Here is a 16,881-nt window from a genome sequence, read left to right as displayed (position 1 = left end):
CACACACACACACACACACACACACACACACACACACACACTTAAACACTGTTAGAAAACACACACACACAGCTGGTGCAGTCAGACATGCATACTTGTGTCCTAGTGGCCTTCACGCTGTATAAGTAAGTATGACAGGTGTGCCCTGTGGTTAGCACCACCCCCTCCCTCACACTGTGTGCTTTGGTCATGCAGCCTCCCAGGAACTGCCGGCTGATTTTGAACTGATAGCAAGTGAAAGATTGGGGAGGCTTCCTGTGGTTATGACGCTTCTCTCTGTGTGTGTGTGTGTGTGTGTGTGTGTGTGTGTGTGTGTGTGTGTGTGTGTGTGTGTGTGTACAGCAGGGCTTTGCCCAGAACTTCCTGCGAAGGATGTCGACGCGGAGCACCATCCCGGGCTGTGGCGTGACGTTCGAGGTTGTGTCCAACATTCCTGGGGTGAGCATTGCCCCAGGACATGAGAGTCCAGGACATGACATCTCAAGATGCCGTTTTCTAAACACCCCTTAATCATCTTAACGTGCGTCACAGCTTTCCCCTCAAGTTGCGCTTTTGGGGAACGCAGCTTTAGTCTAGTGCTGTGGTCAAAAAGAATTCGGACAGCATGTTTCATTGCTTCCAAATATTTTTCGTTTTGGACGTTTTTATCATCAGTTAGAAGATGAAGGAGAATATTGTCTCTGTGATGTGGTCCTATAATGCACAACACACCAGAGTGGGCTGCCATTGGCAACACTGCAGCATTGTTTGTGGAGCAATTACTCTTTTTTGGTTTAATCAAGCATTTTCTCTTGAATGCAATTATTCTCTTTATACTAGTCCCTTAGTCTTCTTTTAGTTCTTTTTTTTCCCAGTCATTTTATTTCTGTTGGTCTGTTTTAATATATCAATATGGGACCGGGTGTATTGTGATCAGGTCGGTTTGTCCACATGCTGGATCCATTTTTGTTCTTTTTTTAAAGGTTGTATCAGCGATTGCAGGCCCAAACATAAATGATCATTCATCTAATCTTTCATAACGATACGCTAGCTGCCCGCCCCGTTAGCAGGCTGTCAAAAAACACGTCTCTGTAGGCAGCCTAGGCTCTGAGATCTGCACACAAAAACAATTGCTAACAACAAGTGTTGCCAACCACTCAAAGGCAAAATAAAGTGTTCCAACCAATAACCGACGAGATGCGCGTTCAGGAGAGTTTCGATTGCACGTGAGGGAGGGGGAGGGAGTAGCGAGCTAGCTCTCTGTTTTCTTTGAACGTCAATAGAAGTGACGTTAACCCTCCATTGCTGATACAACCTTTAATGTTGTGAAATGGGGCTGGGGATTGAGCAGTGCCATATAATCTGTCCTGATCAGTGTCCTGTGTAACATCTCCTGCCTACTGCTCTTTCAGGCCAGTACATGACATTTGTGCTGGCCCCTACTATATATATAAACTGGCCCAGAAAAGTCACTTGTAAACAAAACTGTTCATTTATCACATTGTAACGAGTGCCCTCTTTATTTGAGTAGCCTCACATGCTTAGCTTCAACCAGTTGACATCACAGGTGAGCTAAGCTGAGTTGTCATGGTGACTGGCAGATTCAGGCCAGTGATTGGTCAACCAACTTGCCCGATATGCTCTTTAACTTGCCCCGGGCCAGTGGGCATATGTTGATATGTCCTGACGTCCTTCCCCCTCTTGTGCCCACCTCCCCAGGATGCCCAGGGCTCAGAGGACCGAGAGATGCTCGCCCGCATGGCTGCCAGTGCAGAGAACCCCAAATCCTCCGACAACGAGGCGGCCATCGAGAAGTACCTGCGTAGCGTTCTGGCCGTGGAGAACATCCTGACTCTGGACAGGCTGCGGCAGGTCAGAACCAGACCCCCCCCCCCCCCCCACCTACCCCCCACCTCAGGGAACACTGGTCATAGTGTTCCACTGGCGGAATGGGCTAGTGCACACTCAGGGTTCTAGAATGGACACAATGTGCTGGTTTCTGTGTGTGCTACATATCCAGCAGTTTTTTATCCCAATATGGAACGCAATATTTAATATGGAATACAATTTTAATATGCTCTCTCTCTCTCTCTCTCTCTCTCTCTCTGTGCGCGCATGTGTGTGTACGTTTTTCTTTGTGTGTGTTTAGGAGGTGGCAGTGAAGGAGCATCTGGCCACTAAGGGCAAGGGGAGCAGAAGAAGCTTGAGCTCTCCTAGTGTGCACCGGGTAAACACCTACCTCACTTCCTGTATTCTAACTAGTGACTTTAGCCTCTGCTCCATCCACCCCCAAACACACTGGCATACTGCTTTGTGAAGGAGTTATTTTTGATGGTAACTTTGGCTGCTTCACTTCTGTCTTCTGCAGCTGTCTGGAAGTAGACAGGACCTGAACTCCACGCTGGACGACAACAAGGTTTGTGACACACTAGTAATAATGATGATAATAGTAATATTTATTTATTTTTATACAGCTCTTATCAAGCACAGAAGCAGAGTGCTTTACCACCAACTGCATGTGTTCAGTTGAACTTTGAAAAACGTGTGCTGTCTGCTGTGGAAGGCGCCAGTGCTTCATATGCCAGCCCTTACAGGACTTGTCCAAACTGCATGCGGATGTCTGACTGCCTCATAACATTAATGTTCTCTGTACACTGACTCCATTAATGGTGCTCTAAGCGATGCCATGCGTTTTTTAGGCTAGAACATTTTATGTCACTTACTGCAAACATCACCTAACCAACCACTAGCTGTCTGTGTCCTGAATACAATGTAAAAAAAAGCGATCTCTGTGGACAGCCCAGGCTCCAAAAATGCAACAAAAACAACCTGGGCAAACCTAGCCCATAAAAACATAACAAACTGTTCCAGCAAAGCACAGACGAGATGCGCGTTTAGGAGAGTTTCAATTGCACGGGAGCAGCACGGGAGGGAGGGGGAGGAAGTAGCGAGCTAGCTCTCTGTTTTGTTTGAAAGTCAACAGAAGTGACGTTACCCAGCATCGGTTAGAGCGCCATTATATATGTCATTCCATGTGTGTCATATTTCTCATTCAAGTGTGCTGTGGAGTCGTGTAGTATCTGTGTGCTGTGGAGTCGTGTAGTATCTGTGTGCTGTGTAGTCGTGTAGTATCTGTGCTGTGTAGTCGTGTAGTATCTCTGTGTTCTGTGTGCTGTGTAGTATCTGTGTGCTGTGTTCTGTGTGCTGATTGGGGACCTGTCTGTTCTCATGTTCCGTGTGGTTCCGCGTCTCTCCTGTAGAACCGCTGGGAGAGCCAGCAGGACATCTTTATGACCTCCCCCCAGTTCAGCCGCACCCTCCCCAGAACCTCATCTGCACACAGCCAGAACCAGATGCAGAACCAGACCCAGAATCAGAATCAGGACTCTGAACAAGGTAAGCACCACAAGCCCAGAGATCTCCCTCTCCACATCACTCAGAACAGAGGAGGAACCTTTCATATGACTACACATCATAGGTTCTCTTCTTGTTCCTAAACAATATTTCACAAACTTTTTTTCTATTGCGGCACACTATTTACCATAAGAAAATCTCACAGCACACCAGGACTGACTAGGAACATGTAATGTTAGACGTTAACTTGTTAGACTTAGTGTACCAAGACTGAGTGCATTATTCCAAAGTAACTGCACGCCTTTAGGGTTCTAGGTCAAGGTTTAGCCTGTAGGTCATTGGTAATGTTCAGCACTATCCTCTGGGATTTAGGCATGATTATTTTATTCAGTGGTTGAGCTGGAGAGATCAGTTGAATGGTCTGGTTAAGTTGGTCAAGTATGCACCCGAGGTATGGTCAAGCTAGCGCTGTCAGAACGGTGCCCCTCCGTGATCTAGGTTTACGCCACCTGCCCCGAGGTTGTGCTTGTTTCTGCCCCTTGGTTGCGGGTCAGGTCTGTTTCTGCCCCCTTCTCTTGCCCTCTGGTCCTTCTCTTGAGCTCCTCATGGCTGTATGGTTCTCCGCCTCACACTCACACTCCCACTCTGTGCCTATCCACTGGTTTGCTCTGCTCTGCTGGACGCTGGTATCGCTGACACCGGAGATGCACACTAGTTCATATTCATCTGGAGTTCTTCTCAGACGCTGAGCACAATGCGGACTAAGCTGTAGTTCAGGCCTGTAGATGACCGCCGGGTCAGCTGTGCATTAGCTAGCTGCTTATAGGCTTCTAGCATTTTCTCTCCGGTGCTGGCCTTCAACATTCTGGCTTTAATCTTCACTCTCTACTTCTGCCACTCCTCTCTCTCTCTCTCTCTCTCTCCCTTGTTCCACTTCTCCTCTTCCTCTTCCTCTGTTTATCTCTGCCCGGTCTCCCTCCCTCTCCTCCTCTTTCCTCCCTCTCTTCCTCCTTCCTCTTCTTGTTCTCTCGCTCCTCTCCCTCCTTGTCTCTTTCTCCTCCACCTCTTATTTTTGTTTTCTACCTCCTACCTCTCTCTCTGCCCTCCTTTCTTCCTCCACCTTTCCCTCTCTTCACCCTCCCTGGTTCCCTCCCCTCCTACCCAGCAGGTCTCTTAGGGATCGCTGCTTCTTTTCTCCCCCCAGTCAAGGCCGTGGTGCCTCAGATGCCCAAGCTGCTCAAGTCCCTGTTTCCTGCCCGTGACGACAAGAAGGACCTGCGGCCGTCTCCCCACTCCCAGCAGGTTGGTGTCCCAGCAGCGCTTGGCCTGTGGCTCCTAGAAACACACACACACACACACACACACACACACACACACACTCCCAACAGCACTCGGCCTGTGGCTCCTAGAAACACACACACACACACTCCCAACAGCACTCGGCCTGTGGCTCCTAGAAACACACACACACACACACTCCCAACAGCACTCGGCCTGTGGCTCCTAGAAACACACACTAGGGATCGACCAATTATCGGCCGGGCCGATTATTAGGGCCGATATTTAGCATTTTTATAATAATTGGTATCGGCCATTTTTTCCGCCGATACTGAAATGGATAAAGAATGAAACGCTACTTTGTCTGTAAAGCGCCTCTCACTCCCCTGCATTTGCTACTCTGTGGTCGAGAGCATTGTCCCGCCCACTACACCGCCTGATTTGTTAGTTAGCACGCAATGCAGCCAATCAGGATCAAGACTGAACACAGAGAAAGTTTAGAATTCTCACTGAGGCATATTGTAGACTGGGCTTTAGCTGCACGGAGCTATTTTTCAAGGTGAGGAAGGTAGGCCTACCTTACATTGCTGAAGTTGGAATGTGAACGGTCACAATCATCTACAGTGAAGTTACAAAAACACCACTTTTGTAAGCTATTGTCTCTTTTGATCCGATCAATAAGTAGCCTAAAGCACCCACCTCGCAAATCGCTAATTCCCCATTGATGCACGCTAGTGATATAGCCTACCGCTTACTAGTTGGCCTACAAACTCGGTGCTGCGCTGGGAGTTCTTTTGCATCCGGCCGTCAATTAATTGTTAATAACGGGACACCTTGCCGGACGTTATCCCATAGACCTACATAGTAGACAAGTCCTAAATTATGCGATAGCGAACGCCTAAAAAGTCTAGTTGCTGCTTTTTGACGGACTGTCAGAACAGACTACAGGCACCCAGGGTCAGCCGTAATTTAATCCGACCTGAACTAAATTGCGTCCTGGCTATTATGTGCCTTTTAGGCTCACAGAAGTGTAGCTTATAGCCTACATATGGACACAAATTGCATGCTTAAATAGCCTAAGAACTATTTTAAAACTGTTTTGTTAAACTATTCAATCGTAACACTTGCCATCACGCATGCACCTCTTCCTCTCCCTCTCCCTCTCTCGTGCACTCACACACACACGATGGCAAAGCATCCTCTTTGTGACAGGCCCCTTACAAGCACATAGCCCATTGTGTATGTCTATAAAAATAATTGCTATCACACAGCTCTTGGATTAACATGATACACAGGATTTACACTTGTGATGCAAGTTGATACAATACAACAGTTGTGTATCAAAAGAAGAATGAAAAGTTAGCTTTTTTTTTTGAGCATTCAGCATATCGCATAGCCTAGGCTACTATCTTACCCCCCCCCTTTTTGACAACTGAAATATCGGTTTTACATATCGGTTATCGGCCTCCTGTTTTGGTAATAATTGATATCTGTAACGGCCCTGAAAAAAACATATCGGTCGATCCCTAACACACACACACACACACACACTCCCAACAGCACTCGGCCTGTGGCTCCTAGAAACACACACACACACACACACGTGCACTCCCAGCAGGCTGGTGTCCCAGCAGCACTCGGCCTGTGGCTCCTTTGGTCACTTACAGGGAGGCAACGCCGGGTGACCAATTGAAGTGCTCCGTTTTTTTCCAAACATACACGCCTTTATCATGTCTGGTCTAGCCAGTTCTATTGATTATAGCGGAAGCTAATTATTGCGGCAGACGCAGTGTGAACAGAACGCTTCAAGTATGTGCCTGGTGTGGCCTCCCTGTTAGTGTTACAATAAAGAAGAAAAGTATACACTCCACATTTATAGGACAGAGGTTTACTGTTTTTGAGTATTTTTTTTTAAAAGGTTTTTTAGAACCTTTTGACTGTCTTTGGTAACGAGGGGATCATAATGTAGAAAATATTGCAGATGAAATGTAAAGAGGACAAACATGCTTTGGAGAGAGCAGTCGGTTCAGCTATTCTGCAAACTGAAACGGTCAATACATTTAGGTCATTGATCCAAGGGCGTGCATTCACTGTGGAATTTAAACATGACGTGGACAATCCGACCTTTAAGTAATTACAGTAGAAGCTCAAACGATTTTCATGGAGAGAAATTCACATTGACAGCTCCACACAGCATCCTCTCTTAATGTTGATGGTATTGCAGGGCTGCTTCAGTGGACTGTTTCCAGTAGAATCTATTTCTGATCTGTCATTTCCATACAGACGGATGTTTTCACTTGCTCTCTGTTTTTCTCCCTCCACTTTTACTTTTAATGGACGCGCTTGGCCGTGAATACTAAAATCACTGGCGGACACACTATCACCATAAACTGCTTAAATGAAGAGAGACTGTGTTCGCTGTCGGTGAAAGGGCAGTTCTTCTTTTAAAGAGCTATTTTAATCACTAAGCCGCAGAAGGAAGGAGAGGGGGAGAGAGGGAGGGAGTGAGATGGGGATGGAGAGAGAGACGTTCCGGAAGATTTCCATGCATAATTTCCATTCAGTATAAAACTTTTCCCCTCTCTTGTTGCCATGTGAGCGCGAGACCCACCGGAGCAGTCACTGGCCCGTGAGACGGCTGGCCCTCGTCCGACGGGTCCTAATCTGGGGTGTAAAAGCACCGCTCTGACCCTTACAGACTGTCCGCCCTTTTAAACGAGAGAGAGTGCGCGTCGCTTCATGGCCGAAAGAGGGAAGCGTGTGTTTTGCAGCTCTAGCAGAGCCGTTCTTCTCTCTCTCTTGTGAATCACACTTAACAACACGCACTTGCCCTCTGTTCCCAGCACACGCCCAGGATCATGATGCAAACCAGTGGCAACTCGGACGATGGCCGAGCCAGGCTAGAGCCGGTAAGATGGAGTGAGAGAGAGACACACACACACACAAACACACGCGCGCTTGTGTCCACACAGCATTCCTGTCCCAAGTCCGTCTAGTGAGAGAGCATGGACTTCACCCTTCACCCCTCTCTTTGTGTCTGCATGCTGTAGCTCCACTTAACCCAGTCTGTGGCCATATAGGGGTCAAACAACAGCAACTTCAAAGAGTGTGTGTGTGTGTGTGTGTGTGTCAGTCAGAGAGAGAGAGAGAGAGAGAGTGTCAGAGACAGAAAATGTTTGTGTCAGAGAGAGAAAGTGTGTGTGACAGATATGATTACTGTAGTCGGAGTCAATGACTCATGCATTGCAAGCCCAGAATAAAGTGAGGTGGTCACACTTTGCCCTATAGTATCTGAAGGTAATTACCCCCCCCAACCTTCCTTTACCCTCCTCTCTGCCCTCCTGCCCCCCTCCCAGGTGACTGTCCAAGGCAGAAGCCCGGCCCCTGAGCGCCAGTCGGACAGCCCCAACGCGCTCCCCTCCTCCACGCATGACCCTCAGCATGACACCCCCCTCAGCCCCATCAGCGAAGCCTCCAGCGGCTACTTCTCCAGCAGCGTCTCCACGGCGACGCTCAGCGAGGCGGCCGGCGCCGTCCCCGACGCCACCACGACTGACCCAGTAACCCCACCTCTCCTCCACCCCACCACCTCCTCCTCCTCCTCCTCCTCCTCCTCTGTCGCCCACGTAGAAGCTTCCGGACTGAAGCCCCAGAGGACTGTGGGAGTGCAGGAGTCCGGTCCGGCCGAGCGCAACGGCGTGGCTCCTCCGCTCCGGCCGTCGGGTCAGAACAGCGCCGCGGTGCCTCAGCGGGTCCGCCAGTCGGAGCCCATCCGACCAATGAGAGGAGAGGACGCGCAGGAGGAAGTGGGGGGGAAAGGAGGAGGCGCTCTGGAGAAGCTGGAGATCCTGTCGGACGAGGAGGCGGCTGGCCAGGGGGAGGTGGAGGTGCCCGCCTGGCTGAGAGTGGGCGAGGTGGTGTCGCTGGGCGGGGGGAAGACTGGCACCGTCCGATACGTGGGCCAAGCCGACTTCTCCGAGGGCACCTGGGTCGGAGTGGAGCTCGACACGCCCGCAGGTGAGCTGAGAGGCAAGCGCAGAAATTCCACATTGGATTTCACAGACATGTGCAATCCAGACGTGTGTGTGTGTGTGTGTGTGTTCGCGAATCAGCCTGGAGAATTTTATTGAAATGCAAACTTTTTGCACACTGTGTTGCCTCAAAAAAATTTTGAAAAAAATATGTAAAAAACTACAGAGGTTTAAAAATTCAACCTTTTGTGATCTCAGAGTGCAAGTCCTCCTTGCTTATCTATTGAAATGCAAACACACATTACTACAATGCTGATATGTCACTATATCATGAAAGATGCGACATGGTGCCTTCGTTTTGCTTAAGTTTATAATATGTACTGATTTCTCTGAATATGCAAACATCCTTGAGCTGTGTGTGTGTGTGTGTGTGTGTGTGTGTGTGTGTGTGTGTGTGTGTGACCTCTGATGTGTCTATTTCCCTCTGCAGGGAAGAACGACGGTTCTGTGGGCGGTCGGCAGTACTTCCGCTGTAGCCCAGGTTTCGGGGTTCTGGTGCGGCCGGACCGGGTGTCCCGTCGCGAGGGAGGCCGGAGGCACGCTGAGAACCGCGTCAGCGGAGATTTCACCCGGCACGCAGTCCTGTCCCGGCCCAAGATCGCCCCGGAGGCTGCTGCCCAGCGCAGAGAAAACCGCAAGTCGTGGAGCAGCTGAGAGCTGTGGGCCCCGTGCGGTCCAGTCCGGTCCGGTTCAGCCTGCGAGGAAGAGACCACTGAGACTCCCCAGCAACACCCCCTCCCCACCAAACCCTGACGTTGGTCAACTCTACAAAGCACCCCCACCCCCACCCCATTATAAAAAAATATAGTTTTTTTTATCCTTAACAGACCCTTGTTGTCGTCCCATCTCTCTTGAGGTCGTGCCTGCTGCTGTCTCCTGAACTACTGTGCTGTGGTGGTCACCCCCCCCCTTCTGCCTTGTCAGCAGCGTCAGCATCCTGCTCCCCTGGGAGCCGTACAGGCCGTCCTTGAGCTCCGCGCTGCGTCTGAATATCAATGAAAAGCGGAGAGGAGCAGAGCGCTGCAGCGCGTCTCGTCTCGTCTCGTCTGGAGCTCTCCTTGAGTTTGACCGCTTTAGTATCGCCCACAGATCAGCTGCCTGAGCCTCGGCAAATGGGGTTTGTGCTCTCCACTGGTGAAATATCACCCCCCCTTCTCTCTCTCTCTCTCTCTCTCTCTCTTTCTTTCTCTCTCTCTCTCCCTCTCTCTGTCTCTCTACTGCACGGTGGTCGAGCTGCAGGGAGTGGACTTTGATGTGGGTCTCTTTTGCGGACCCATTTCCTTGATGATTATGCATGATGTATCCCCTTCTGAGAGAAGGCGGATGGACCCAGAATGTGCCTTTTCTGAATCAGCGATTTTTACTGCAGATTTTTAAACTCCCATTAAACTTCTCCACCCCAGCCATCTTCTCCTCCGCACCACCCCACCCCACCCCATCTTGAGCGCGAGAATGCCTTCTGAGACGGCCGCCACTGCCGACTCGGGAGTGGATCGGAACCTGGCCCCCTGGCCCGACCCCGGTGTCGGCTGGCTGGACGTCTGGGTTGTGTGTGTGTTCCGTGAGTGGTGATCTCAGGGAGCTGTGATGTCCGAGAGGTTGTGCAGAAAGGTGCCTGTTGTGACTCAAACCCAAAAACGGGTGACTCTGCCATCACTGCACGTGTGAAGGTGCGAATGCGGACGTGAGGAGAGTGGATCACCGTTTATTTGTGAGAAACAGAAGAAGTGATTTGCACGGTGATGAGGTTAAGTGGAGACAGGTGGACAAATGTTATCATAGTTTTTAGAAAATGGACAAAGGGGTGAATTCCGTATAAGAGAAAAGAAATAGAATATATAAATATATATAAATATTGCACAAGAGAGAATACTGTCCTTTGGATTGGAATTGTGGGAGATGTAGTTTTTTTTGGTGTTATGCCATTGGGACAGGTGGGTTATCAGTACTGCAAGAGGACTACAGAAAAATGCTGCTCACCCTGAGAATATCACCTCTGCATGTGTGTGTAACATGTCATGCTCATGACCCTCATTCAGTGGTTGTGATATGGGAGTGTGTGTGTGTGTGTTGTTCACCACCATTTTTTGTTTGGAAGTGTCCTTCTGCATGTAGAGACCTAGTCAAACATGTTTTGAGAAAGCAGACATGTGTTTGAGGTTTCAGACATTTTAAAGCTTGTTCTATGTTATTGCAATGCATCTGATTTCTGACGGATTGTTAACCTGAGGCCTCTACAGGCAAATCCCTATCGGTTCAGATGCTCAGCTGTTGGACAGAGAACCCTGAGTTACCACAGTAGCTTGGTGGTCCTATGAAGGGTTCGACTCACAGGCCTGCAGTCTCCGTCTGAACCAGAGTGGTGTAGTGGAGGAAATAAAACCAAGTGGGAACTTCTATTTGTTTCAAACATGTGGCCTAGTCTTCCACCATATGAGGAGCTTTCGTTGGAATCACATTCCATTCAGAGCGTTCACGAGAAAGCTCAATGTGGACCAACAAACTGCCTCAGCAACTGGCAAAATCCCAATTTGTTTTGTTTTTGTTCTTTGTTCTCGTCTGTTTTTGTTGTTCCTTAACACTGATGCTCATTCCACTGAAACAAAGGCACATTGGAAAAGATGAAGGAAAAAGTGGCTTTTGTGCTCCAAGTGCAAGGACTTGCTCAGTAAAATCCCATTACTTTATTTGTTTTGAATGATTTTGGGATTTATGATGCAATATGAAAACTTTACTAAAATATATTTTAATGATTTGTATTTGAACAGATGTATGAAAAATGAAAAGCCCCTGTACTGATGTCATTTGCACATGATTTGTTGTTTAGCATGATTCCAATTAATAGCATTTTTTAGCAAGAAATTAACACGGACTGTTATATAATTGTTTCATGCTGTGATTTGAGGAAAAGTAGAGCTATTCTCCTTTTAAAATGTCAGAAAAAAAAGAAATCATCAGATGTGTGTCCAAGTTTCTGATGCATGTAAACTTCTCTATTTTATTTATTTCCCCATTTGCTGATGTCAGTGTCAGCTGTTCTGTTCTTTTGATGGTGTTGCCTGTTGTCTCTCCAGCTCTGGTAGATAATTCCTTTACTCCACACACACACACACACACACACACACACACACACACACACTGCCTCAACAGACTAACAGGACTGAAGGTAGATACTCTAGTTTAGGAGCAGGAGAGACATTTACTGTTTTGATAGAAGCAGATAGTCGGCCATTGTTCTATGTTGTTGGTGGTTGTCTAGGTATTCTGTGCTCAGAGGATAATTGAGTGCGGTGTGGTAGCATCACGTTTGAGTTGAATGTGCCTCGCTCATCCAGAGCTGAACAAACGCACAAACAGCCTCTGGTCTACTGAGATCTCACACGATGGGCAGAGCCCAGTCTAAATCTTGAGCTTTTGCTTTATGACCGTTTGTTTCCATTTCGTGCATCACAAAAAGAAAAAACAAACAGAAGTGTTCATCTGCACTTAAAACTCAGATCTGGTTTGGAACTCATTCTTAGTTCCAGTATGGTGGTGCCTTTTGAAATACTTTTTATTTTATCTTATTTTTTTTAGTATTATTATGTTTCCAAAATCCTCCTTGGACTCACACACTACCCGCTGTCCTGTGCAGTAATCCCCGGGGACCAGTCTTTCCTGTCCTGTGCAGTAACTCTGAGGGTCCGGCCGTCCCTTTGCCCTGTGGTCAGGCGGTGGTTTGGTCCCTCAGTGCTTTAGTAGCTAACCCGGTGCTCTGTAAGGTGTAATGGCCACCCGTGCTGTGCTGTCTCTCTGGCCTTTACACCCTCGCGTTACCTCAGAGGACCCTTACACTGAGAGCCCAGCCGCCTCCTGTAGGCTAGCAGCAGGACACGGCCATGTCTTATACTACAGACAGTACTGACACACACACACACACACACACACACTCACTGCTGACAAAACTCCACACACATTAACTGACTGACTAACATGCAGTGATTTCTTTGATGTTACATTGACAGAGGTTATTCGATACTGTGCTCCACACTTCTCCAGGAAGCTGATACTACAGCCATACACATACAGTGACCCCAGCCCCCCACCCCTACGCTTGCATGGAGAAGTGCAATTTGCCCTCCTCGTGTGCATCTTTGACCTGTTACACTGCTGTGTAACAGTGTGGACAAGTTCACAGTGAATGAAAAATGTACAGTACTGTGTTGACTATATCATGACCTGTAAACCCCCATACACACACACACAGGACCAGAGCAATATCAATATCAAAAGCAAGCACAGAAGTGGCCTTTCCCAAATCGGTTCCATTCCAGCGACTCCAGCTGCACCATCTGGGCTCTGCGCCGATACGTCAGAGGCTGTGTTCCTTCACCGTGGAGACGACTGGCGACAGGCCACGAGGGTTCCAATAAAAGGATAAAAGAAGGACGGAAAGGAAGGATTTTTTTTCTTGCTCTTTGCACAACTAGTCTGACGGGAGCCTTTAACTCAGACACTGACTCTCACACGGACTGCACTCTAACCCTGACACCTGTCTATCTGTCGCTCGGTGTGATGTGATGTGACGTGGGGGTCGTCTTGCGTCGCGTCCCCCTGGCCTCTCTTTATCTCTGACCAGCGCGCCACTCCCTCGCTGCCCTGGCCCTGGGTCCCAATACCAGATCAATAATCACTTCCTCAAGTTGTCCGATCACGTGCTGCAAATGTGTTTGGTGTGTATTTTTGGGTGTTTTATGTGAGTGTGTATGTGCGTGTGTTGTTTTTTTTCTCCCCCAATGTACAGTCGTATATGAAGACTCGAATCCTGAGCACAAGTGTTTTGATTTTTAATTTAATTATTTGTAATTCTACGCTGATATCCAAAGAATAATCATGTATAATAATTCATTTATAGTTTTCTTTTATATTGACTGTACAATAATCTCTCTGTAAAGGAAAATAAAGAAGTGCATTGATTTACAAATCATTATTGGTGTGCCATGTGAATTCTTTGAAATAGTTCAAGGTGTTCCTGAAGTCTGGATTGGCTGGATTGTGGGTGTTTGAGTCAGCAACACGCCACCCTCAGCACCCCCAAGCTGCCTCCACCCTCCCAGGACTGGTATGGCCCCCCCTGTCGGAAAACTTACCAGCCAGCACAGGTAAGGCCTGCCTTTGTGTGTGTGTTGTGTGTGTGAGGAAGAGAGAGCATATACAATATATACACTAGGGATATCTGACTTGGGTGAAATGTAATGTTTCAGTGCAGAAAGTGCTGAAACATTGAACTGTTGGACATGCACATTCAAAAGTTTAGAGGTCACAAGTTCACCTGTAAAGGTTATAGTGGATTTTAGGTTCATCCTGAAATTTCACCCGAAAGCCGAATATCCCTGACTTTTTGTGAGTAGTGTATGTGTGTGTCTGCTTTTTGCACTGTATTGCTGCTGTGGAGTCTTTGTGGATTGTTGGCCATAATGCATAACCATGAACACGTGCACACGAAGAAATGGGTGATTTAAAATATATATTCATCATCATTAGGTGACTTAATGGTAATGATAATGTAGTTTATGCATTCTGTTTACATTGATTGTGCTGAATTTGCAATGGAATGGAAACATTTATTTAGGGGAAAAAAGTAACTCTGACGTCGTTGTTCAGTCTTTATTCTTTAGAAGATACGATACTAAAATAAACACAAGTTTTAAAAAAAAGATTTGAAAATAAACAAAGAAAGAAAAAAGTAACAAAGCCATATAGATCTTATACTACAAAGTAATTACAGAACAGTCTACTGTCCAAAAAAGGCACTAAATTCTGAAATAGGAGAAGATACAGGACTTAACTATTTCAAATTGATACAACAATTGTTTTTATCCATTTCACCTCATAGAACATCTGTTAATATATTTAATATATTCACATATTCAACAAGGGGTAGGAAACCAAGACGGCTGCGTTCTGTACCCCCGTGCGGTCAATGGCAAACTACCTCCTTCAGGGTCAGAGAGGGGAGATCTCTTCGGGGAGGAACCTCGTGGAACCATTGCAAGCACTCGGATGTTGCTTATCAGGAGCCTTCGGGACTATCTGCTCAGAAGCCGTGTTCTTCATTGACTTACGCCTAGAAACGTTATTGTGTGTAGCCTATATGCGCACAAGCAGTGACCAACAGCGTCCAGGAAGAGTAACAAGTGATTTATGTTTCCAAAGACCTTGGCTACCTACCCGTGCACTATGAACTGTGCATGGCGCACATGCACTTAACTCTCCGTATTTTAAGTGGCATTAGCAAGCGAGCTGATGTGCCTACACTGTTTATACTTAATTACAGCCTATACAAGTTCCACAGGGTTAGTGATGTCTCATGATTGAAGGGAGAGTGAAAGTATTATATAATGGTAAGATTAGCTCTAGCACCGCAACCTCGGCGAGGGGGACGTTTGTTTGTTTGTTTGTTTGTTTGTTTGTTTGTTTGTTTTGGACACAGCTGTCTGAGGACTACCTACAATGCAGTCTAGAAGGGCTCTGAAATGTATTATTCTACTCATACCAAAACGTCCCAAAACAGGTGAATTTACCATTGAGAGAGTACACTCGGGGAAACGCAAAAAGGCAGATTGTGCATACATGATAATAAAAAAATACAAAACAGATAAACATGAAAACAATAAAAACATGATTATTTTAAAGAACAGTTTGAAACTGGAAATGTGTTTCAAACACATAAAGCATTTCTTGACAAAATAATAACAAAGGTTCATTTGATGCTATACATTTCTGCTTGGCAGAATTTGCACAAAGAAATAAATCAAAACATATATAATATTTCTATCTCTTGATTTAGAACAGCTTTCCTATATAGTCTCTTGAGTTACACTTGATATAGAAGTAAGCATTAGTTTAGCGGATACTGATAGCAGAGCATTGCAGGGGTCTGGCTTGGCTCTGAGGAAAGGACATGGTGCACTCACACACCAGCTTAACCATCATTCAATAGATACTGAGGAAAGAGAAAGGGGGTAGATTTCTTTTTAAAAAAAAAAAGCTTATCTAGTCATTTTCCGTTCACATTGAAAGCAGCGTCCTAAGGGTCAAGGGTCACACACAGCACAGTGGGTGGTTCTGAGTGACCACAACCGGGCCTGTCCCCGTCTGTCTCATGCCATCAGACAGACCTACACTCGTACGTTCCCAGTGGGCATGCTCGGTTTGACCCGTCCTGACAGTGCCCTCTTGCAGAACACTGGAGCAAACCACATATGTATGAAAAGAGGGGGATCCGGGGGTTGGTGAACCCGACATTCTCTCTCCAGATCTGGTCTACTGATTTGTACTCTGGCTCTTAACACACCTGCCTGTGATCCTAACACATCTCTACATGGTTTGGAAAGATAGATGGATGAAACCAAGTGCAGCAGAAATAAAATAACATTCTCTTTGGCTTGACCTCATACATGATCCATTCTAAGGTTCTCTTTTTAGAAACCTTCTCATTCCCGGAAAAAAAAAAATGTTATGACTGGGAAAGTGGATTTCAATTAGGGACCTAACGTGATGGTTTAATGCAGAACTCTTTCCTGGCAATAGGATTCTTGCACAAGAAGTTTATTAGACCACAAAATCCCATTGGCTCCCTATCGCGGCACTGATGCTGCCATATTACAGCAATGTGGACTGGGCTTGTAGTCTAAAGATTGTTGAGAAGACAGCTGTCCACAGTTGAACAGCCAATTAGTGAGTTGTGGCGAAGTGCCGATCTAATTCATTTTTATGCTGTGTTCCAGAAAACACATTAGTCGGATATTTCCTAGTTGGAATCTCCCAATTTCTTTCCAGACAAATTCGATAAGTCAAGAATTACCACCTCCTACTGGAAAGAAAGTACAATGAAACACTACTTTAAGTCGGATTTCCCACTTCTAAACTCAGGGTAAGTCGATCTACCCAAACTTCAAAGTCCTACCTCCGACTTACGAGTTGTCTGGAATGCACCGATAGTTCCTATGTAGGACGTTCAGACCTCAATCAACACACTGGTGTATGAGGTTTGATAACAGCAGCTTATAAGGTCCCTACACCACGTTTGCTGTCATTCCTCTGAACTAGCACCTTATGACAACAAACTAAGAACTAATGTCCGATGTCCGACAGACTCTCCTACCAAGGGATGTGCACTCTCATCGTGAGACTGGAGGGTCTATTTGTACTTTTGTACTAAAGTGACAATCTTGGTGGGGAAGGGGGGGTATAAAAA

General features: G+C 46.8%; 1 protein-coding gene across 1 annotated transcript in view; it reads left to right on the top strand.

Annotated features, from left to right (window-relative positions):
* The window catches only part of kif13ba (kinesin family member 13Ba), a 69,261-nt gene extending 59,881 nt beyond the window's left edge, over positions 1-9,380 (top strand). Inside the window, 9 exon segments of the mRNA XM_048270866.1 lie at positions 343-438; positions 1,699-1,851; positions 2,129-2,206; positions 2,348-2,395; positions 3,240-3,375; positions 4,502-4,635; positions 7,455-7,520; positions 7,968-8,628; positions 9,073-9,380. Coding sequence (XP_048126823.1) covers positions 343-438; positions 1,699-1,851; positions 2,129-2,206; positions 2,348-2,395; positions 3,240-3,375; positions 4,502-4,635; positions 7,455-7,520; positions 7,968-8,628; positions 9,073-9,296 — 1,596 coding nt within the window. The 3' untranslated portion in view covers positions 9,297-9,380.
* The last annotated feature ends 7,501 nt before the right edge of the window (positions 9,381-16,881 follow it).

This window comes from Alosa alosa, chromosome 19, assembly GCF_017589495.1.
Source record: "Alosa alosa isolate M-15738 ecotype Scorff River chromosome 19, AALO_Geno_1.1, whole genome shotgun sequence".
In the NCBI taxonomy this organism is placed as follows: Eukaryota; Metazoa; Chordata; class Actinopteri; order Clupeiformes; family Clupeidae; genus Alosa; species Alosa alosa.
The sequence above is the reverse complement of the archived record's forward strand: the minus strand, read 5'-3'. Positions and strand labels throughout refer to the sequence as shown.